Source organism: Panthera tigris, chromosome B4 (assembly GCF_018350195.1).
Source record: "Panthera tigris isolate Pti1 chromosome B4, P.tigris_Pti1_mat1.1, whole genome shotgun sequence".
NCBI lineage: Eukaryota > Metazoa > Chordata > Mammalia > Carnivora > Felidae > Panthera > Panthera tigris.
Genome location: NC_056666.1, coordinates 84,923,103 through 84,946,560, shown reverse-complemented (window position 1 = coordinate 84,946,560; position 23,458 = coordinate 84,923,103). Strand labels below are relative to the sequence as shown.

Genomic DNA, 23,458 nt, shown 5'->3' with positions numbered 1-23,458 from the left:
GGGTCTGAGGGGTCAGTGTGTCACACAGGGAGAAGCGGTTCCCCTGACTGGATTGCATTTGGTAGAGGTCAGATGGCCTCCCCATGAGCAAAAGTCCCAGCAGAGCCCAGAGAACAGCCATGTTGACTGATATTGAAACTGCCTGAGGGCAGCAAAATCAGACACGGGCTCAGTAATGTGATTTGCCATAAACTCTGGGCCTCTGCCACTGTGTGAAAGCATGAATGTTTTCTGGGACAAGCCAGCATCTAGCCATTGCTCAGGGAGACACTGCCCCAGAGAGTTGCTGCAGGTCCATGCTGCAAGGGTCTCTGAAGTGTGGGATTTTGAAACACATCCCCATCTGAGATAAAACTCTGGAGGGAGGTGTTGCCTGGAAGGTAGACAGCTTGAACACAGACAGGGTAGAGGCAGGGAGCGGACAGAAGCCTGAGACAAAAGAGAGATGCTTGATCCTGGGTTGGTGAGGATGTGGAATTCTTGCGCATAAGACTAGGGAGCTAGCTGAAGTCATTTTCATTTCTAGCATGCCTAGCACGCTAGCACACACAGTTCCACCCCAGTAAGCTAAGCAGCACAACCAAGTGACACAGAGCTATTACACCAAGCCCCACCCACCTGCGCCCTTCAGGCAATCCCCCAGAAGACCAGCATAAACCCTTTCCACCTGCAAATCAATCTATGGACTCGAGTGTACTGCAGAGTTTCAATTATAAGGGAAACAGGATGTAACTTTATTCAGGTTTCATTCTGTTTGCTTGTTTGTTTATTTATTCATTTTCTTTGCTTCTGTTTTTGCTTAGGTTGTTTCTTTTTTCTTTCTTTTATTTCTCTTTCTTGGAAACAGAAAGACCAAATTCTTTTTTGTTTTATTCAATTTTATGATTTAAAAATTTTAAATTATTTTAACATTTTTTTCCTTCATCTTCTTTCTCTATTTCTATTTCTCTGTTTCTTTCTCAACAAGCAGAAGAAAGTAACACACTTAGGATATAGCTCCCTTTCATTGATTTTTTTTTGTTTTGTTTTTAATTTTTTAACTTTTATTTTTTTATCTTATTATTCTTTTTCTTCCTCCAAAATGACAAGATGGAGGAATTCATCCCAAAACAAAGAACAGGAAGAAATTATGGCCAGGGATTTAATCAGCATAGATATGAGATGTTTAAACTAGAATTTAAAACCACGATTATAAGGACATTAGCTGGGGTTGAAAAGGCATAGAAGATACCAGAGAATCCCTTTCGGTGGAGATAAAACAACTAAAATCTAGTCAGGACAAAATTAAAAATGCTATAACTGAGATGAAATCTTGAATGGATCTTGCCATGATGGCAAGGATGGATGAAACAGAGCAACAAATAAGTGAAATAAAAGAAGAAATTATGGAAAATAATAAAGCAGAAAAAAAGAAGGAAACAAAGGGGAAAGATCATGATACGAGACTTAGAGTACTCAGTGACTTATTAAAAAGAAATAACATTTGAATCGAATGAGTCCCAGAGAAGGAAAAGAGAGCAAATGGAGTAGAAGGTTTATGTGAGCAAATTAAAGCTGAAAACTTTCCTAATCTGGGGAAAGACACAGACATCAAAATCCAAGAAGCACAGATAATTAGATTCAATAAAAAATGCCATCACTAAGGCATATCATAGTCAAATTCACAGAATACACAGACAAGGAAAGAATCCTGAAATCAGCAAGGGAGAGAAAAGTCCTTAACCTACAAGGTAAGACAGATCAGGTTCACAGCAGATATGTCCACAGGAACTTGGCAAGCCAGAAAGGAATGCCAGGATATATTCAACCTGCTGAATCAGAAAAATACGCAGCCAAGAATTCTTTATCTGGCAAAGCTGTCATTCAAAATAGAAAGAGAGTAAAGAGTTTCAGACAAACAAAAACTAAAGGAGTTTATGACCACTAACCCAGCCCCGTGAGAAATTTTAAGGGGGACTCTTTGAGTGGAGAAAAACAAAACAAACAAAACAAAACAGACCAAAAGCAACAAAGACTGGAAAGACCCAGAGAATATTACCAGAAACATGAACCCTAGAGGCAACACAATGGCACCAAATTCATATCTTTCAATAATCACTCTAAGTATAAATGGACCAAATACTCCAATCAAAAGACACAGGGTATGAGAATGGATTAAAAAAAAAAAAGACTCATCTATATGCTGCCTAGAAGAGACTCATTTTAGAACCAAAGATCTTCGGATTGAAAATAAGGGAATGGAGAACCATCTATTATGTTAATGGTTATCAAAACAAAGCTGGAGTAGCCTTACTTCTATTAGACAAACTATATTTTAAAATAAAGATGTAACAAGAGATGAAGAAGGGCATTATATCATAATTAAGGGGTATATCCAGCAAGAAAATCTAACAATTCTAAATGTTTATGCCCCTAACTTGGCACACCCAAATTTATGAATCAATTAATATAAACAAAAGGAAACTCATTGATAATAATACCATAATAGTAAGGAGCTTTAGCACCCCAAATCCAACAATGAGCACATCATCTAAGCAAAAAATCAACAAGGAAACAATGGCTTTGAATGACAGATACTTTGATAAACTTAACAAATATATTCAGAACATTTCATTCTAAAGCAGCAGAATACAAATTCATCTCGAGTGCACATGGAAAATTAACATTCTTCAGAATAAATCACATTCTGGGTCACAAATAAGCCCTCAACAAGTACAAAAGTCGATATCATACACGCATATTTTCAGACCACAACACTATGACACTTGAAATCAACTACAAGAAAAAAACTGTAAAGACCATGAATACTTGGAAATTAAATAACATCCTACTAAAAAATGAATGGATTAACTAAGAAATTAAAGAGGAAATTAAAAAGTACGTAGAAGCCAATGAAAATGAAAACACAACAGACCAAAACATCCGGGAAGCAGCAAAGGCGGTCATAAAGGGAAAGTATATAAGCAATCCAGGCCTTCCTAAAGAAGGAAGAAATGTCTCAAATACACAACCTAACCTTATACGTAAGGTAGCTAGAAAAAGAACAGCAATTAAAGCTCAAAACTAGCAGAAGAAGGGAAATAATAAAGCTTAGAACAGAAATCAATGATACCAAAATCAAAAGAACGGTAGAACACATCAATGAAACCAGGAGCTGGTTCTTTAAAAGAATTAGCAGAATTGATAAACTCCTACCAAGATTATAAAAAAGAAAAAGGAAAGAACCCAAATAAATAAAATCATGAATGAAAGAGGAGAGATCACAACCAATACCACAAAAATACAAACATTAATAGGAGAATACTATGAGCAATTATATGCCAACAAATTGAGCAATCTGGAAGAAATGGACAAGTTCCTAGAAACATATAAACTACCAAAACTGAAACAGGGAGAAATAGAAAATCAGAACAGACCCATATCCAGAAATTGAATCAGTAATCAAAAATCTCCCAGCAAATAATAGTCCAGGGCTGGATGACTGTCCAGGGAAATTCTACCAAACATTTAAAGAAGAGTTAAAACTTACTCTTTTGAACTGCTCCAGAAAATATAAATGGAAGGAAAACTTCCAGACTCATTCTATAAGGCCAGCATTACCTTGATTCCAAAACCAAAGACCCCAGTAAAAAGAATTAAGGACCTATCTCCCTGATGAACATGAATGCAAATATTCTCAACAAGATACCACTAGCAAACCAAGTCCAACAATACATGAAAATAATTATTCACCAAGATCAAGTAGGATTTATTCCTGGGCTGCAGGGGTGGTTCAAAATCCTCAAATCAATCAATGTGAAACATCATATTAATAAAAGAAAGAGTAAGAATAACATGATCCTCTCAACAGATGCAGAAAAAGCATTTGACAACATATAGCATCCTTTAATAAAAACCCTCAAGAAGTAGGGATAAAAGGAACATACCTCAAGATCATTAAGGGCCATATATGAAAGATTCACAACTAGTATCACCCTCAGTGGGGAAAAACTGAGAACTTTCCCCCTAAGGTCAACAACATGACAGGGATGTCCACATTCACCACTGTTACTTAACATAGTATTGGAAGTCCTAGCCTCAGCAATCAGAGAACTAAAAGAAAGAAAAGGCATCCAAATCAGCAAAGAAGAAGTCAAACTTTCACTCTTCGCAGATGACGAGATATTCTACATGGAGAATCCAAAAGATTTCAGCAAAAAACTGCTGGAACTGATATATAAATTCCGCAAAGTCTCAGGATATAAAATCAACGCACAGAAATCAGTTGTTCAGTTGCATTTCTATATACCAATAATGAAACAACAGAAAGAGCAATCAAGGAAATCGATCCCACTTACAATTGTCCCGTAAACTATAAAATACCTAGGAAGAAACCTAACCAAACAGGTTAGGAAAGATCTATACACTGAAAACTATAGAAAGCTTATGAAAGAAATTGAAAAACACAGAAAGAAATGGAAAAACATCCCATGCTCATGGATTGTAAGAACAAATATTTAAAAATGTTAAAACAAAGCAAACTACACATTCACTGCAATCCCTATCAAACGAACACCAGCATACTTCACAGAGCTAGAACAAACAATCCTAAAATTTGGATGGAACCAGAAAAGACCTGGAGTAGCCAAAGAAACCCTGAAAGAGATTAGGTGGGGAAGATGGCAGTGCAGGAAGACGCTGGGCTCACCATGTCCTGCTGATCACTTAAATTTCACCCACATCAGCCTAAATAACCCAGAAAACTTCCAGAAGACTAGCAGAATGGACTCTCCAGAGCCAAGTGGAGAAAAGAGGCCCACGGAAGAGGGTAGGAAGGGAGGATAGGCGGTGTCTACTACACTGACTGGCGGGAGGGAGCCAGGGCAGTGGAGGGGCAGCCTGCCCAGCAAGGCAGAGGCCCCAGAAGTCTGGCTTGAAAAAGTGGAGAGGCCAGACTCCAAGAGTCCTGACAGCAGGCGGGACTTAACATCTGGAGTGTTAAAAGTCAACAGCTCTGCTCTCGGAGACCGGGGAGGGCGAGAGGACGCCAGGAGGGAGACTTGTTGAGCCCCAGAAGACAGAGCTCAGCTTGGCGGGAGGAACAAAGGTGCTGGCAAGTGCCATTTCCCTCTCACATCCCCCAGCTGGAATTCCAAAAAGCAACCAGTTCCCATTCCTGAACTTGCTTGCACCTCGCAAATGCCCAACACTGTGCTTTTATGGATCCATCCCTCCTATGGGCCTGCCTCCATCAAGTGTTGCAGGGACCTTCCCACAGGGTACCACCAACTGCAAAGCAGGCTAAGCCTGTCCCTCTCACCCCTGTGTACCTTGCGGATCCACCCATCTAATACACCCTTGGCCAGATTCCATCAAAGCAGCACCACAAGCCTGGCAGTGTACAAGCAGCCCAGACAGGGGATACACCACTCTACAGTGAGTCCTTCCCCTGGGAGAGGGGAAGATAAGGTACACACCCATCTGACTGTGGCCCCAGAGGTGGGCTGCAGGCAGACATCTGGTCTGACTATGACCCCACCCTCCAACACAAGTTACTCCAGACAGCACAGGGGAAGTGCCCTACAGTTGGGAGCCACTGCAGGGACTATCCAAAATGAGAAAATGGAAGAATTCTCCTCAAAAGAAGCTCCAGGAAGTAGAGGCTGCTAACGAATTCATCAAAAACGATTTAAGCAATATAACTGAACAAAATTTTAGAATAATAGTCATAATTAATTGCTGGGCTTGAAAAAAGCAAAAAGGACAGCAGAGAATCTATTGCTACAGAGATCAAGGGACTAAGAAATAGTCATGAGGAACTAAAAAATGCTATAAATGAGGTGTAAAATAAAATGGAGGCAGCGTAGCACGGATTCAAGAGGCAAAGGAGAGAATAGGTGAATTAGAAGATAAAATTATGGAAAAAGAGGAAGCTGAGAAAAAGATATAAGAAAATCCAGGAATATGAGGGGAGAATTAGAGAACTAAGTGATGCAATCAAACAGAAAAAATATCTGTATCATAGGAATGCCAGAAGAAGAAGAGAGAGAGAGACAAAGGGGCTGAAGGTGTACTTGAACAAATCATACCTGAGAACTTCCCAGATCTGAGGAAAGAAACAGGCATTGAAATCCAACAGGCACAGAGAACTCCCTAAAGTGGTAACTTGAATCGATCTGCATGACATAAGATAGTGAAACTTGCAAAATACAAAATTCTGAAAGCAGCTAGGGATGAATGGTCCCTAAGATACAAAAAGGTAAACACATAAGGGTAGTAGCAGACCTACCTACTGAAACTTGGAAGGCCAGAAAGGAATGGCAGAAAATCTTCAGTGCGATGAACAGAAAAAATATGCGGCCAAGAATCCTTTATCCAGCAAGTCTGTCATTCAGAATAGAAGGAGAGATAAAGGATTTCCCAAACAAACAAAAACTGATGGAATTCATCACCACTAAACCAGCCCTACAAGAAGAGATCCTAAGGGTGATTCTGTGAGTGAAATGTTGCAAGGACCACAAAGTACCAGAGACATCACTACAGGCATGAAACCTACAAATCACAACAATTCTAAACCCATATCTTTCAATAATAACACTGAATGTAAATGGACTAACTGCTCCAACCAAAAGACACAGGGTATCAGAATGGATAAAAAAACAATACCCATCTACTTTCTGTATACAAGAGACTCATTTTAGACCTGAGGACACCTTCAGATTGAAAGTGAGGGGATGGAGAACCATCTATCATGCTACTGGAAGTCAAAAGAAAGCTGGAGTAGCCAGAATTATATCAGACAAACTACACTTTAAATAAAGGCTGTAACAAGAGATGAAGAAGGGCATTATATAATAATTACAGGGTCTATACATCAGGAAGAGCTGACAATTATAAATGTCTATGCGCCGAATATGGGAGCCCCCAAATATATAAAACAATTAATCACAAACATAAGCAACCTATTGATAAGAATGTGGTAAATGCAGGGGACTTTAATACTCCACTTACAACAATGGATAGATCATCTAGACACAGGATCAGTAAAGAAACAAGGACTCTGAAAGATACATTGGATCAGATGGACTTGACAGATATATTTAGAACTCTGCATCCTAAAGCAACAGAATGCACTTTCTTCTTGAGTGCACATGGAATAGTCTCCAAGATAGATCACACTGAGTCACAAAACAGCCTGTAATAAGTATACAAGAAATGAGATCATACCATGCACACTTTCAGACCACAATGCTATGAAGCTGGAAATCAACAACAGGAAAAAGTCTGGAAAACCTCCAAAGCATGGAGGTTAAAGAACACACTACTAAAGAATGAATTGGTAAACCAGGCAATTAAAGAACACATTAAAAAGTATATGGAAACAAATGAAAATGAAAATACAACAATCCAAATGCTTTGGGATGCAGTGAAGGCAGTCCTGAGAGGAAAATACATTGCAATCCAAGCCTATCTCAAGAAATAAGAAAAATCCCAAATACAAAATCTAACAGCACACCTAAAGGAAATAGAAGTGGAAAAGCAAAGACACCCCAATCCCAGCAGAAGAAAAGATGTAATAAATATCAGAGCAGAAATAAACAATATAGAATCTAAAAAAAACTGTAGAGCAGATCAATGAAACCAAGAGCTGGTTTATTGAAAAAATAAACGAAATTGATAAACCTCTAGCCAGACGTCTCAAAAAGAAAAAGGAGAAGACCCAAATAGATAAAATCATGAATGAAAATGGGATTATTACATCCAATCCCTCAGAAATACAAGCAATTACCAGGGAATACTATGAAAAAATTATATGCCAACAAATTGGACAACCTGGAAGAAATGGACAAATTCCTAAGCACCCACATACTTCCAAAACTCAAACAGGAAGAGATAGAAAATTTGAACAGACCCATAACCAGCGAAGAAATTGAATCAGTTGTCAAAAATCTCACAACACATAAGACTCCAGGACCAGATGGCTTCCCTGTGGAATTCTACTAGACCTTCAAAGTAGAGATAATACCTTTCCTTCTCAAGCTGTTCCAAAAAATAGAAAGGGAAGGAAAACTTCCAGACTCACTCTATGAAGCTAGCATTACTTTGATTCCCAAACCAGACAAAACCAGCAAAAAAAAGAGAACTACAGGCCAATATCCCTGAAGAATATGGATGCAAAATCTCTCAACAAGATACTAGCAAATCGAATTCAACAGCATATAAAAAGAATTATTTACCATGATCAAGTGGGATTCATTCCTGGGCTGCAGCATTGGTTCAGTATTCGCCAATCAATCAATGTGAAACATCACATTAATAAAAGAAAAGAACCATATGATGCTGTCAATCGAAGCAGAAGAGACATTGGACAAAATTCAGCATTCTTTCTTAATAAAAACCCTTGAGAAAGTCGGGATAGAAGGAACATACTTAAACATATTAAAAGCCATTTATGAAAAGCCTACAGCTAATATCATCCTCAATGGGGAAAAACTGAGAGCGTTTGTCCTGAGATCAGGAACACGCCAGGGATGTCCACTCTCACCACTGTTGTTTAACGTAGTGTTGGAAGTTGTAGCATCAGCAATCAGACAACAAAAGGAAATCAAAGGCATCAAAATCGGCAAAGATGAAGTCAAGCTTTCACTTTTTGCAGACGACATGATATCATACATGGAAAACCTGAGACTCCAAAAATCTGCTAGAACTGATACATGAATTCAGCAAAGTCACAGGATACAAAATCAATGTACAAAAATCAGTTGAATTCTTATACACTAATAATGAAGCAACAGAAAGACAAATAAAGAAACTGATCCCATTCACAATTGCACCAAGACTCATAAAATACCTAGGAATAAACCTAACCAAAGATGTAAAAGATCTGTATGCTGAAAGCTATAGAAAGCTTATGAAGGAAATTGAAGAAGATACAAAGAAATGGAGAAACATTCTGTACTCATGGATTGGAAGAATAAATATTGTTAAAATGTCAGTACTACCCAAAGCTATCTACACATTCAACACAATCCCAGTAAAACTTGCACCAGCATTCTTCTCAAAGCTAGAACAAGAAATCCTAAAATTTGTATGGAACCACAAAAGACCCTGAATAGCCAAAGTAATATTGAAGAAGAAGACCAAAGCGGGAGGCATCACAATCCCAGACTTTAGCCTCTACTACAAAGCTGTAATCATCACGTCAGCATGGTATTGGCACAAAAACAGACACATAGACCAATGGAATAGAATAACGACTCCAGAATTGGACGCCACAAAAGTATGGCCAACTCATCTTTGACAAAGCAAAAGTATATCCAAAGGAAAAAAGATAGTCTCTTTAACAAATGGTGCTGGGGGAACTGGACAGCAACATGCAGAAGAATGAAACTAGACCACTTTCTTACACCATTCACAAAAATAAACTCACAATAGATAAAGGACCTGAACGTGAGACAGGAAACCATCAAAACCCTAGAGGAGAAAGCAGGAAAAAACCTCTCTGACCTCAGCCGCAGCAATTTCTTACTTGACACATCTCCAAAGGCAAGGGAATTAAAAGCAAAAATGAACTATTGGGAACTCATGAAGATGAAAATCCTCTGCACTGCAAAGGAAACAATCAACAAAACTAAAAGGCAACCAATGGAATGGGAAAAGATATTTGCAAATGACATTCGGACAAAGGGCTAGTATCCAAAATCTATAAAGAGCTCACCAAACTCCACACCCGAAAAACAAATAACCCAGTGAAGAAATGGGCAGAAAACATGAATAGACACTTCTCTAAAGAAGACATCCAGATGGCCAACAGGCACATGAAAAGATGTTCAACGTCGCTCCTTATCAGGGAAATACAAATCAAAACCACACTCAGATATCACCTCACGCCAGTCAGAGTGGCTAAAATGAACAAATTAGGAGACTACAGATGCTGGCGAGGATGTGGAGTAACAGGAACCCTCTTGCACTGTTGGTGGGAATGCAAACTGGTGCAGCTACTCTGGAAGACAGTGTGGAGGCTCCTGAAAAAATTAAAAATAGATCTACCCTATGACCCAACAATAGCACTGCTAGGAATTTACCCAAGGGTTACAGGCATGCTGATGCACAGGGGCACTTGTACCCCAATGTTTATAGCAGCACTTTCAACAATAGCCGAATTGTGGAAAGACCCTAAATGTCCATCAACTGATGAATGGATAAAGAAGCTGTGGTTTATATACACAATGGAATACTAGTTGGCAATGAGAAAGAATGAAATATGGTCTTTTGTAGCAACGTGGATGGAACTGGAGAGTGTTATGCTAAATGAAATAAGTCATACAGATAAAGAGAGATACCATATGTTTTCACTCTTATGTGGATCCTGAGAAACTTAATAGAAGACCATAGGGAAGGAGAAGGGGGGAAAAAAGTTAGAGAGGGAGGAAGGCAAACCATAAGAGACTCTTAAAAATTGAGAATAAACTGAGGGTTGATGGGGGGGTGGGAAGGAGGGGAAAGTGGGTGATGGGCATTGAGGAGGGCACCTTCTGGGATGAGCACTGGGTGTTGTATTTAAGCCAATATGACAATAAATTTCATATTAAAAAAGAAAGAAGAAACACTGAAAAAGAAAACCAAAACTGGAAGCATGACAATTCTGGACATCAAGCTGTATTACAAAGTTGTAATCATGAAAACAGTATGGTAGTGGCACAAAAACAGACACATAGATCAAGGGAACAGAATAGAGAACCCAGAAATGGACCCACAGATATATGGCCAACTAACCTTCCACAAAACAGGAAAGAATAACCAATGGAAAAAAGACAGTCCTTTAGCAAATGGTATTGGGCAAACTGGACACAGACATGCAGAAAAATGAACTGGACCACTTTCTTACACTCTGCACAAAAATAAATTCAAAATGGATGAAAGACCTAATGTAAGATAGGAAACCAGCAAAATCCTAGCACAGAAAACAGTCAACAAACTCTTTGACCTCAGCCACAACAATTTTTTACTAGACACATCTCTGGAAGCAAGGGAAACAAAAACAAAAATGAACTGTTGGGACCTCATCAAGAATAAAAGCTTCTGCACAGCAAAGGAAACAATCAACAAAACTAAAAGGCAACCAACCTATGGAATGAGAGAAGATATATGCAAGTGACATATCTGATAAAAGGTTAGTATCCAAAATCTATAAAGAATTTACCAAACTCAACACCAAAAAAACAAATAATCCAGTGAAGAAATGGTCAAAAGACACAAGAAGAAGACATCTAGATGGCCAAATGACACATGAAAAGATGCTCAATATCACTCAGCATCAGGGAAATACAAATCAAACCCACGATGAAGTACCACCTCAAACGTGTCAGAATGGCTAAAAGGAACAACTCAGACAACAACAGATGTGGGTGAGGATGTGGAGAAAGGGGAACACTTTTGCCCTATTAGTGGGAATGCAAACTGCCACAGCCATTCTGGAAAATATGGAGGTTCTTCAAAAAGTTAAAAATAGAACTACCCTATGATTGAGCAATTGCACTACTAGGTATTTATCCAAAGGATATGCTTATGCTGTTTCAAAGGAGAACATGCACCCCAATGTTTATAACACCACTATCCACACTAGCCAAATTATGGAAAGGCCGAGATGCCCATCGACTGACGAATGGATAAGGAAGATGTGGTATATATATATACACGATGGAATATTACTCAATGATTAGAAAGAATGAAATCTTGCCGTTTGCAACAATATGGATGGAACTAAAGCGTATTATGGTAAGTGAAATAAGTCAGAGAAATATCGTATGATTTCACTCATATGTGGAATTTAAGAAACAAAACAGATGAACATAAGGGAAGGGAAGGAAAAATAAGATAAAATAGAGAGGGAGGCAAATCATAAAAGACTCTTAAAGAGAACAAACTGAGGGTTGCTGTAAGGGGTTGTGAGTGGGGGGATGGGCTAAATGGGTGAAGGGATTAAGGAGGGCACTTGATGGGATGAGCACTGGGTGTTATATGTAAGTGATGAATCACTAAACTCTACTACTGAAACCATTATTACACTATATGTTAACAAACTTGGATTTACATAAAATTTTGAAAAATACACACACACACACACACACATACACACACACACAAATTCTGACCAGTGGAATATTACAGAAGTACTGTTTATCCTTTCCAGGCCTGGCCCTAAAATATCTCCACATGTTCTTCCATGATGTCTGTGTTCATTCTCTCCAGACAAATGGAACAGATTTTAGAAACACCACAAAGTCTCAGGTGATGGCAGAGCCACTAGATGAAACATTGCTTGAGCAATAAATAAACATGTATTCCTTTGAGGCACTGGGATTTTTGGGTTATTTGCTTAAAAGTAATAAACTCAAGACTTGAGTTAATCTAAAAGTTATACAAATTTTTGTCTTGCTTGTGAGTTAGTCAACTACCTATTCAACAAAAAATTATGATGTTCAAATTCAATGGACTTCTAGAGGAATCTGTTTCATTTGTATTTAAGAAGGGGAAAAAATTCATATCTTAACATTAGCACATTTTGTAGCTCAGGAAAAGAGGAATTTGTGTGTAGTTCTAGTGAAGTGTTATTAAAGAACACCTGACCCTCTGCCAGAGGAACAAGACAGGGTGCACAGTATCTACTGTTTCTATAGTCATCAGAAATACTATAATTATATTCCTTAAAGCAACTGTCCAAAGGAGATACTCAGAAAGTGTTTTAGAAGCAGAAGTTTTCACTGATCCACCCAAGTAGCATTTTAATTTTTTTAAAATGTTTATTAATTTTTGACAGACAGAGAGAGACAGAGCATGAGCAGGGGAAGGGCAGAGAGAGAGGGAGACACAGAATCCGAAGCAGGCTCCAGGCTCTAAGCCGTCAGCACAGAGCCCGACGTGGGGCTCTAACTCACAGACCGCGAGATCATGACCTGAGCCAAAGTCAGACGCTCAACCGACTGAGCCACTCAGGCGCCCCCAAGTAGCATTTTAAAGATTTCTTTTGGTACCAGAACAAAAAATGCAGCAATTTAACCTAGCTAAAAAGCTAAGAAAGGCAAACTGGATTAATGTAAAATCAGTGACATATAGAAAATGGAAAACACATATATCAACATGAGCACACATGGGCACACATACACACACACACACACACACACACACAGGATTATTGGAGGATAAAATTTTCACCTCGGTAGCACACTAAAGAGACCAATATCCTACAGAATAATCATATGCCATTGACAAATGACCTCGGTGGAGGTATCACTGAATCAGGTCAGTAGAAGGCCTGGCCTAGATCTGGCTCTATCACTTTCTAGAGGCAGAGAGGAAGAAATGAGAAAGGCCTAAGAGCATAGTCACAATGTTTGGAGTCCAATTTCCATCTGCCACTAATGAGCTGTCTGTCTTGGGAAACTATTTTATGTTTCGATTTCCTCAGTTATATAATGGAGAGAAAATAATACCTATTTCACATATTGTTAAGAGGATTAAATCATATGATACATAACAAGCGTTTTAGAGAGAACTTATGTGAAAGTAAATACTAATAAATGTTGAATATTATTTCTAATGGTATCTTCCTATCACTAATGAGCCATATTACCTTCAACTGCCAAGTAAGAAACTGTGCTAAATGATTTGTATGGTTTCTCTTAGTGCTTATATTCTAAGCCTACATCTGTATCTTAAAATCAAGTATCCAGTTGAAAAATGAAAACTCGAAAACCTAAATATTTTAAGCAATGACTTAAAAAAATTAGAGACAGTCTAGTCTGCTGTTGAGATTGATTTAAAGAAAATAATTTACATAATACTGCATAAATAATTCCATTTTTTAAAAAATATTCAGAAGTGATACGGTACTTTATTTTTTATCCTTCATGAATCTTACCTCATTTAAACAAGGAATGTAACGAGATAATTTTCAGGCAACCATTTAAATTAAAACCTGTCATATTGGGGCGCCTGGGTGGCGCAGTCGGTTAAGCGTCCGACTTCAGCCAGGTCACGATCTCGCACTCTGTGAGTTCGAGCCCCGCGTCAGGCTCTGGGCTGATGGCTCCGAGCCTGGAGCCTGCTTCCGATTCTGTGTCTCCCTCTCTCTCTGCCCCTCCCCCGTTCATGCTCTGTCTCTCTCTGTCCCAAAAATAAAAAAAAAAAAACAAAAAAAACGTTGAAAAAAAAAAAAACCTGTCATATTTAATGAATACTACAGAGATAAGGAATTATTTTGATCACACAAACCTGAATGGATCCAGAATGTACTGATAACACTCCATTTTTGCAGCTGAAAGTGAAGTACTTCCTAGGCTTATAGATTGTCAGCAATTGTAGGTTATTTCTCATTAAGAAGAAAGCATTTCTACCAACTGTAGCAGTGGTAGGAAATGATACTGACACTACAGTATAGACTTCACTCCAAATTAAATGGAAAGGTAGCTCCCTTGGAAATTCTATAATTTAGTGAATCTTAGTTTGTTCAAAGAAATTATCGTTCAAATAAATACTCTAGTAATACTCAGATTCAGGTGAATAGTTCAAGAGGTGGAATCAATAAAATTATTAAGAATTCATTTGGAATTATGTTTGATTGGTTTTAAGTGACAATATATACACCAAGACACTACATGTAAAACACTGTGGTATGGAAGAATTGTTTTCTTAATTGGCAATTCCATTTATTACCAGAAACCTTACCTCCTGCATACATAACAGCCAGCATAATGGATGATATCCAGGCGATCTCACTGTAGGTAGTGTTGAATATTTGCTGAATTTCTTTGAAGAACACCGTGACTGCTTTGGGGAACGCATATGAAAATCCAATGGAGATAAAAGATGCTCCAACCACTACCCAGCCCCATCCTCCATCAGGAGGTGGATGCAGTGGGGCACCTGCTGGGGGTGGCATGTCTGCTCCTCTATTTGAAATTCAAATAACCTGTTTAAAGAAAATGAAATAACAGTTGAAACCATATTTCCATTTTCATACATTACTCTTGATAATCACCAAAATAGTATATTCCAGTTATAGCTACAATTACATAACTTTGCATGAATACTTTTTAATACTCTTATACTCAGAAAATTAACAAAAAAAAAAATGGAATGAGGTATGTCACTTTGCTATGGGCTAAAAGTTGAAACCATTTAATTCACTTACAGAAATAAAAATTACTCAACAGTTTCAGTTCTGTACTGAAGTACCAACTCCAAAATAAAAGCTATCTCAATCTGATTTCTAAACATAGTAAAAACAGAGCTATTATCACTTAAAAACAGAATACATTTGGGGCTCCTGTGTGGCTCAGTTGGTTGAGCGTCCTAGGTGGCTCAGTAGGTTAAGTGTCTGACTCTTGATTTCCACTCAGGTGGTGATCTCCCAGTTCATGAGCTCGAGCCCTGCTTTGGGCTCTGGGCTGACACTGTGGAGCCTGCTTGGGATTCTCTCTCTCTCTCCCTCTCTCTCTGTTCCTTCCCCACTTGTGCTTTCTCTCTTGAAGTAAATAAATAAAAACTTAAAAAGAAAACCCAGATTACATTTTTAATCCAAAATACTTAGTATTTTCTTTACAAAGTTTAAAAAGGACCATGTATGGGGTAACTGGGTGGCTCAGTTGGTTTAAGCGTCCAACTTCAGCTCAGGTCATGACCTCGCGGTCTTTGAGTTCAAGCCCCATGTCAAGCTTTGTGCTGACAGCGCAGAGCCTTGGAGCTTGCTTCAGATTCTGTGTCTCCCTCTCTCTCTGCCCCTCCCCTGCTCGCACTCTGTTTCTCTCTCTCTGTCAAAAACAAATAAACATTAAAAAAAAATTTTAAAGGACCATGTATTAAATCTGATAGATTTTAAAGAATAGATTTTTAAATTAGTAGAAATATTAGATCATTAGATACATTTTAGAATTTTTCTTTTAATAATTGAGAACCCTTAAAAATATTTCACATGCATCTGTTTTCTAGACTCATAGCATTAGAAATTATATGGTTTTAATGAATTAATATTACCACTCTTCTCAAAATGGTGCTACCATTTAATGAATGATATATTTTATGCATTTTTTTCATAGCAATGAAATTCTTTCAAACAAATGAATGGCATGTTATTGTTTGTTAAAAGAAAGGACTTTCTCTCTGGATTTGACTAGGAACACTTAACCACTAACTTTATGGTACATAGCACCCACTCTCCTGTGGAAGAAATGATCACACATACTTAATACAACTGAAGTTAACTTTAAAACTCCTTGGTTGCCTAACATCAATGTTTCTTTGTAAAGTTGTTTGCTTAGCTTTTGCTGTAATTGCCAGCCTTTCTCAGTGTCTTCTTATTACAACTCTCATGTTATTTGTGAACATATTTCAATTGCAATGTAGAGGAAAGAGAGAAGCAATTTTCTGTTAGTAAAATAATGTTGGAAATGAGTTAATAAAAACTAATTTTGCCACCTGTTTTCAGAAAACCTACCGAAAAACTAAACAGATATCTATAAAAACAGAGACAGATTTTTTATTTTAATGTCAGATTACATCAGGGATACTTTCAGTGATCTTTTATATGTGTTTTTTATTTAGATTTTGAATGAAAATAGTCTAAATTCTAAAATTTTATAATCTGCTGATAGTTATACTGAAGGACTTTGCTTTCAGAAATTCACATAGGAAGAATGATAAAAATGAAACCTAAAATAGGTAGAGCAATTCTCTGCAATTTTCCTGTTTGCATAAAAGAATCTGTCTTTCATTATTAATTCATGTGTTTAAACTATTAAAGTTTTTATTACATCTGCTATTGTAAACACTCAGAAATACAACTGAATGATTTGTTTTATCATTTCAAAAATAACATTTCTAAATAATCTTAAATACACTTTTAAATAATTAAGCATTATATCAATATGAATATTGAAATTTACTAATATTCAAATCATGTTATGAATATGAATACTGAAATTTACTAATAAGCTAGGTTGATGTTAGGATTTCTATTGTATAGACAGGAATCTATGCTCATAAAGGCCCTTAAAAAAAGGATTATATAGGTGGCGTAGGTGGCTCATCAGTTAACCATCTGGCTCTTGATTTTGGCTCAGGTCATAACCTCACAGCTCATGGGATAAAGCCCGAGTCAGGCTCCATACGGACAGCATGGGACGTGCTTGGGATTCTCTCTCCCTTCCTCTCTGCGCCTCCCCTGCTTATGCGCTCACTCTCTCTCTCTCTCTAAAATAAAAATTTTTAACAAAAAAGGATTATATGACTGAAATATTTTTTCTCCTCAATCCTTGTTTTGTATTGTTATTTTTTCACCAGTTTATCTTAGTATGTGATCTTTTGTTATCTGTTTACAGCACATTTGCTTGATTTTAATTATAACCACATACTCCAGGTTGAGAGGCACCATTTATACCTCTTCACTTCCTTATCTCCTAGCTGTTTAGTTTTTTCCATATAAATTGATATCTCATGATCTCTTAACTAAATCATTACAAAGTACAGCCTAACCAATTAGCCCTTGAAATATTCCACTTTCACCTGTTCATTATTTCTTTTAATGTTTATTTATTTTAGAGCGTGTGCGTGAGCAGGGGAGGGACAGAGAAAAAGGGGGACAGAGGATCCAAGTGGGTCCTGTGCTGACAGCAGTGAGCCAGATGCGAGGCTCGAACTCACAAACCACAAGATCATGACCTGGGTCAAAGTCCGATGCAGGTGCCCCCAACCTGTTCGGTATTAAAAAACTCCTGAGTTGATTAAGTCAGATCCAATTCACACATTCAATGGTCTCGTTAGTTTCCTGTGCACAATTCTGTTAATATATTACACAACTTATAGCTGTTGTGTCTTTTTCCTTTTATTTGTGGAAATAATCAGAAAAAATAGGAATTAAAAGTATAATTTTACCTGTTGATAGATGCCAAATTGAACAGATTTATTTGGATTATCCGTGGAATTTTTAAGCCTAGTCACTATTCCTTGAAGTGATATGTGAAGGCAATGCAAGGGGGAGAGTAGAGCAGACTCTGTATTTCCTAAAGAAATGAAAAAAACAAAGGTTACATGTATAATTCAATCCCATAAGCCTCATTAAAGCCACTGGCTTTAATCATCCCAGGAAAACATGTGACCATGTTTTAATAATTAGCAAAATTTCTTTGTCAACCCATCAATTGGATTACTACAGTATGAACAAAATGACAAACATACATGTGTGAGAAAAAAAAATTTATAAGTATAAAATGAAGAACTAGGCATTTTTTAAAAAAGTAAATAATAGATTGCATATCTAACAATATGAGAAGGAAATTTATTGGTATTCATTAGCTGTCACTCAAATAATTTTCTATACTCATTTAAATAATTTGCTGTAAAATTCAATTAAAGAAAATATCCATTGACAAAGGAAACAAAGCTTAAAAGAGAATTATGGGAAATATTACCAATAATATATATGTCTCACAATGAGACAGACTGGGTCATGAAAAGGAATAAAAGTATTTTAGGGACCTTCTGATTTAGAATTAAAACTTCCTAATCAGATCTGGGTGACAGACAAATAGGCTAAAATTCCCTAATACATCAAATACTATTATTTCAACTTGAATCTTGTGCTGAATATATAGAAGCTAGTACTTAGAGTTTATTTTGTTTGGGTTAGACATTCCTTTGCCCAGATTAAAGCTGAGAAAAAGTCAACTCTTTCAATTAAATAATCAGTTTCCTGTTTTGCACACAAGGCTGCTGTATCTAAAGTGTTGAAGGCAGGCAACAGAGCCACCAGACCATACAAATGAGATTTGTATGACAGGATGAGCAAAGCCTGTGATCTAGTTGCCAAGTCAGTGAGAAACTGAGGGTGGGGACCAGAATGAAGAGTACTCAGGGGATTATAAAGTCAAGAATAAAATCTGATAAATGGACAAGGCTGGAATTAAAGTCTTAACTTACACTAGGAAAAAAGAGTTCATGCTAAATGGGTCTCCCAGGTCTGGGGTAACAGCAGCGAGGAGAAACATCTGTTCTGGTCTTACCAGGTGCCTTGGGAACCTTGGTAACTTTAAGCCGGGTAATCTAGGGATGGCAGCCCCATCCTACTACATGTAACTAGCCCATCCGAATGCAGAAAACCCTTCTTATATTTTACAAAATACAGTTTCTGTCCGTTTCCTCTGGCACAGAGAACTGCCCTGAGTTCAGGGCAAAGCCTCAGAGGAAAGCCTGAGGCATTCCTGAAAATTGGGCTCCGACCTTGCAGTCCATGCTTAATTATCATCATGCTTTATGGAGGTCAGCAGAGAGGCCACAACAAGCAATCTTGACAAGTCCACATTCTAAATGCCATCTAACATTTCTACAAAACTTTCACAGTGCTTTAACCTGACTGGTCTATTTTCTTACCGAAAGACCAACGCATATGCATGGCTTTTTCAACAAACTGGCCAAAAATCCAGTAAGTTATAACTTCCTGCTTGGTAATTATAACTATATTAACCTATTTTACACCCCTTTCTCTACATCTCTAAAACTATCATATTTTAATACATGTTTATGCAAATATATTTATATCCATACAACCCATATATTGGTCTTTAGGTTTTTTCTTATTTTTTTTAATGTTTATTTATTTTTGAGAGAGAGAGAGAGAGAGAAAGAGAGACAGAGTGTAAGTAGGAGAGGGGCAGCGAGAGAGGGAGACACAGAATCCAAAGCAGGCTCCAAGCTCTGAGCTGTCAGCACAGAGCCCAACTCGGGACTCACGAACTGTCAGATCATGACCCGAGCCAAAGTCAAATGTTCAACCCATTGAGCCACCCAGGTGCTCCAGTCTTTAGTTTTAAAAATGAAAAGTAGTGTTTTAGAATTGTGTGCCCTACTAAAAAAATAGTAGAAGATCAACAATCCTTAAGAATATGGGAAGGTTTTCTTTTAATTTGGGAAAGCAACTATTTTGGAGATTGTTTCCTAAAGTCCAAGAAGGCATAAAGCTTATGTGTCCCTACAAAAGCTGGATTAATTACCATAGGTGCAAGTTGGACTATGCTCTCAGCTAATTTGGTTTCTTAGCAGTTCTCACATATGCCACTTGTTTCATGATGGCTTTTACTTACAACAGGATGCATGAAAAAAAAAAAACAGCAATGCTTAATTTTTCCCCCAAAGATTCAATTAATTATCATAATTCCATAAATGAAGAGGAAGTGGTGTTTTTAATCACATTTAGAGATAAGGGCATATGGGGCACCTGGATGACTCATTCGGTTAAGCATCCGACTCTTGGTTTCAGCTCAGGTCATGATCTCACAGTTCATGAGTTTGAGCCCCCCATTGGGCTCCTTGCTTACTGTACAGAGCCTGCTTCAGATTCTCTGTCTCTCCCTCTCTCTGCCCCTCCCCTGCTCATGTTCTTTCTCTCTCTCAAAATAAATAAGCTAAAACAAAACAAATCACTGGATTCTGTGAAAAGAGAGACACAGAGAGAGAGAGAGAGAGAGATGAGGGCATGAAGAGTTAGAGGTGCTAAGTGATTTTTCCTATGTGTAATGTCCAGTAAGTGATCAAATTGGTACCATGACTAGTATTTTTGTTAGGCCCATTGTTACCGATTCCACTTTGACACAGCAACTTAGAGGCTGCTCTTTCTGCTAACAAATACATTCCTTCGGTTTTATTTCTATGGTGAATTTCCAAATTTCAATTCTTGCATATATCCTTGTCTGTCTGGTCCATTGGAATTCAAATATTTGTTCTCTAATTCTAAACCTCAACTATCCTTCAAAGTCTTTAGGAATTCATCACTATTTCAGCTTATTTACATCTACCCTCTCTATAATGTGGTTGAGTATATAGACTAAAATATATCATTGTCATTGACAAAAAGGGTGACTTAATGACTACTGAAAACATTTGGCTATAAAGTAAAAAACTTAGGGGGCGCCTGGGTGGCTCAGTTGGTTGAGTGTCTGATTTCGGCTCAGGTCATGACCTCACAGCTCGTGAGTTCGAGCCCCACTTCGGGCTCTGTGCCGACAACTCAGAGCCTGGAGCCTGCTTCAGATTCTGTGTCTCCTTCTCTCTCTGCCCTTTCCCTGCTCACACTTTGTCTCACTCTGTTTCTTAAAAATAAATAAATGTACAAAAATAAAAAATAAAAAATAAAAAATAAATTTTTTAAAGTAAAAAAACTTATGTGGGGGGACATACTAAAGCCCCAAAACCTTGCTTTATCTTCTAGCAATCAATATGGGTTGACTAATCTATGGAGAGGAAGATGTAGTACAAAGAAATAATATAACTATTAGTGATGATCAATGGGTAGACTCCAATGTTATATTTAGGGCCCTTTCTCGTTCAGTTGCACAGAATATCAGAATGTTCCTTTATATATTTTGCAAATAATTTTTCTTCAACTACCCAAATCTAAATCAGGATGCCTCAATTTTATGAACCCTTATCAATAGTCCAAGCCATCCAGAAGTCTGTGTTGCAAAATACAGTCCAGAAATAATATTCCCAGGAAACTAAGTCCCAAATTAAATCAATTGATGTGAGGAGACTATTGACTTCATTATAAATTCATCTAGATAGCCCCATAGATAAAGCATAGCTTGTTCTTCACATCCTACCTTGGCTGTGTTTTCACCTAAAGGGATTACTATGTTCCTTAAAGAATAATGAAGAAGACTTTTTGCTTTCTACTTCCTTTTACTTATACAAAAGGATAGAGTTGTGTCAAATTAACGTACGATATTTAAGTTTAGATGATAACTCACCCAATTTTACAATAGGAATTAAACTGAACCAAATCTTCTCTTTTCCAACAGGTAATTGAATTAAAATGGGAATCTAATGCTGAGAGGTTATTTTATTCTTCCAGATGGACCATCTTTTAAATCCTATAGACTGATTTACTTTGACAACTAGACAAGAGAGATATCAATAGTGCATGGCCCACAAAATGTCAGTAACACAAAACCTATTTTTAGATGTGAACTACTGCTGTAGTTAAAAGGACTCTGAGAATGCTAATTGATAATAAAGGTCAAACTAACTGAAGATGTTTTTATAATGGGCAAATTATAAAAAATAATATGAACCAGCACATAATTATTTATAAAGAATTGGAAATGGACATCCCACACCAAGCAATTCCTAATTTCTAATCCTATACTTTAGAATTGTGTAAAAGCAGTTTGAGTGGGCTGAATAGGGGCCCCCCAAAAGATGTCCATGTCTAATCCCTAGAATCTGCAATATACCTCATATGGTCCTAGAACCTGAGTGCTTGTGTTCCCTCAAAATTCAGATGTTGATACCTAATCCCAAATGGTGATGGTATTTGAAGGCAGAGCCTATAGGAGGCAGTTAGGTCACCAGGGTGAAGTTCTCATGAATACGGTTCATGCCCTTTTAAATGAGGCCCCGAGACAGCTCCCTTGCTCCCTCTGTCGAATGAGGATACTATGAAGCAGGAAGAGGGCCCTACCCAGACACTGAATCTGCTGGCACCTTGATCTTTGACTTCCCAGTCTCCAGAACTGTGAGAAATAATTTCTGTTATTTATAAGCCACCTAGTATATGGTATTTTGTTACAGCAGCCTTAACAGACTAAGATAAAACTCGGTACCGGGGGCAGGATGCTGTCTGACATTATCTTTTTTACCTCTTATATTTTAGTGACATTCTCTGGTCAACCTGGAAAAATGGAATATATTTACAGATTTTTGGGTCTTCCATTATGCATTTAGTCTTCAAAGATTTTCTGGTATTTGTTTCTTTCCTCAATTTGAAAGGAAGGTAATTAACTGGCACTAAGAAAGGGGTGTTAAAAAAAATTCCTGAAGATTTCCAGGAAGATTACAGGGCCATAGAATACCCTTCTCACTTTTCTATTACAAAGCCCATTTTAAAAAATTAAGTAAAGAAAAAATCCGTAAGATCTCCGGATACCAAGGATGAGATTGAGAAATATGCTAGAATCTCCTAGAAGTTTCTATAAAATACAATACTGTTGAGGGCAGGATTAAGATACAGTACCAGAGCAAGGTGAATCAACCCAGCCAGAGACATGAAGTAACATGGTCTTCCATTTCACCAAGATAAGCTCCCTTATTCCTCTGCTCACCAGGTGGCTGAAGCTTCCTGTGAAGCAATGCTCCTTTTAGAATCCTGTTTTAGTTCCATCTATGACATATCTCTTTGTCCCCCAATAGAATTGTAACCCAATTCTACAATGCCTGCATCCTCTCACCCTTGAGTAATAGTATTTATAATATGGGGAAAGTAAAGACAACTTAAATGACCAATGCTGGGAAGTGGTTGAACATATGTCACTGCCATTCACTTGGTAAACTGTTATACATACATTAAATGATAATTACAAAAGTTGTGCAGTAACAAAGGAAATATGTATTATATAATGTTCAGTGAAAACATGATGCTAAAAATGTGTAT

General features: G+C 37.5%; 1 protein-coding gene across 3 annotated transcripts in view; it reads right to left on the bottom strand.

The window, feature by feature from the left end:
- Nucleotides 1-23,458, bottom strand: part of SLC16A7 (solute carrier family 16 member 7) — a 185,938-nt gene that overhangs the window by 71,047 nt on the left and 91,433 nt on the right. For 2 of the 3 annotated variants that reach the window (XM_042992652.1, XM_042992653.1), the window contains exons 2-3: nt 17,911-18,038; nt 14,707-14,950 (exon numbers count right to left, since the gene is read on the bottom strand). In XM_042992652.1, the coding sequence (XP_042848586.1) occupies nt 14,707-14,920 (214 nt within the window). In that variant the 5' untranslated portion in view covers nt 14,921-14,950; nt 17,911-18,038. Of the gene's footprint in view, nt 1-14,706; nt 14,951-17,910; nt 18,039-23,041; nt 23,180-23,458 lie in introns of those variants that run through there. The other variant, XM_007075002.2, reaches the window with a different exon arrangement.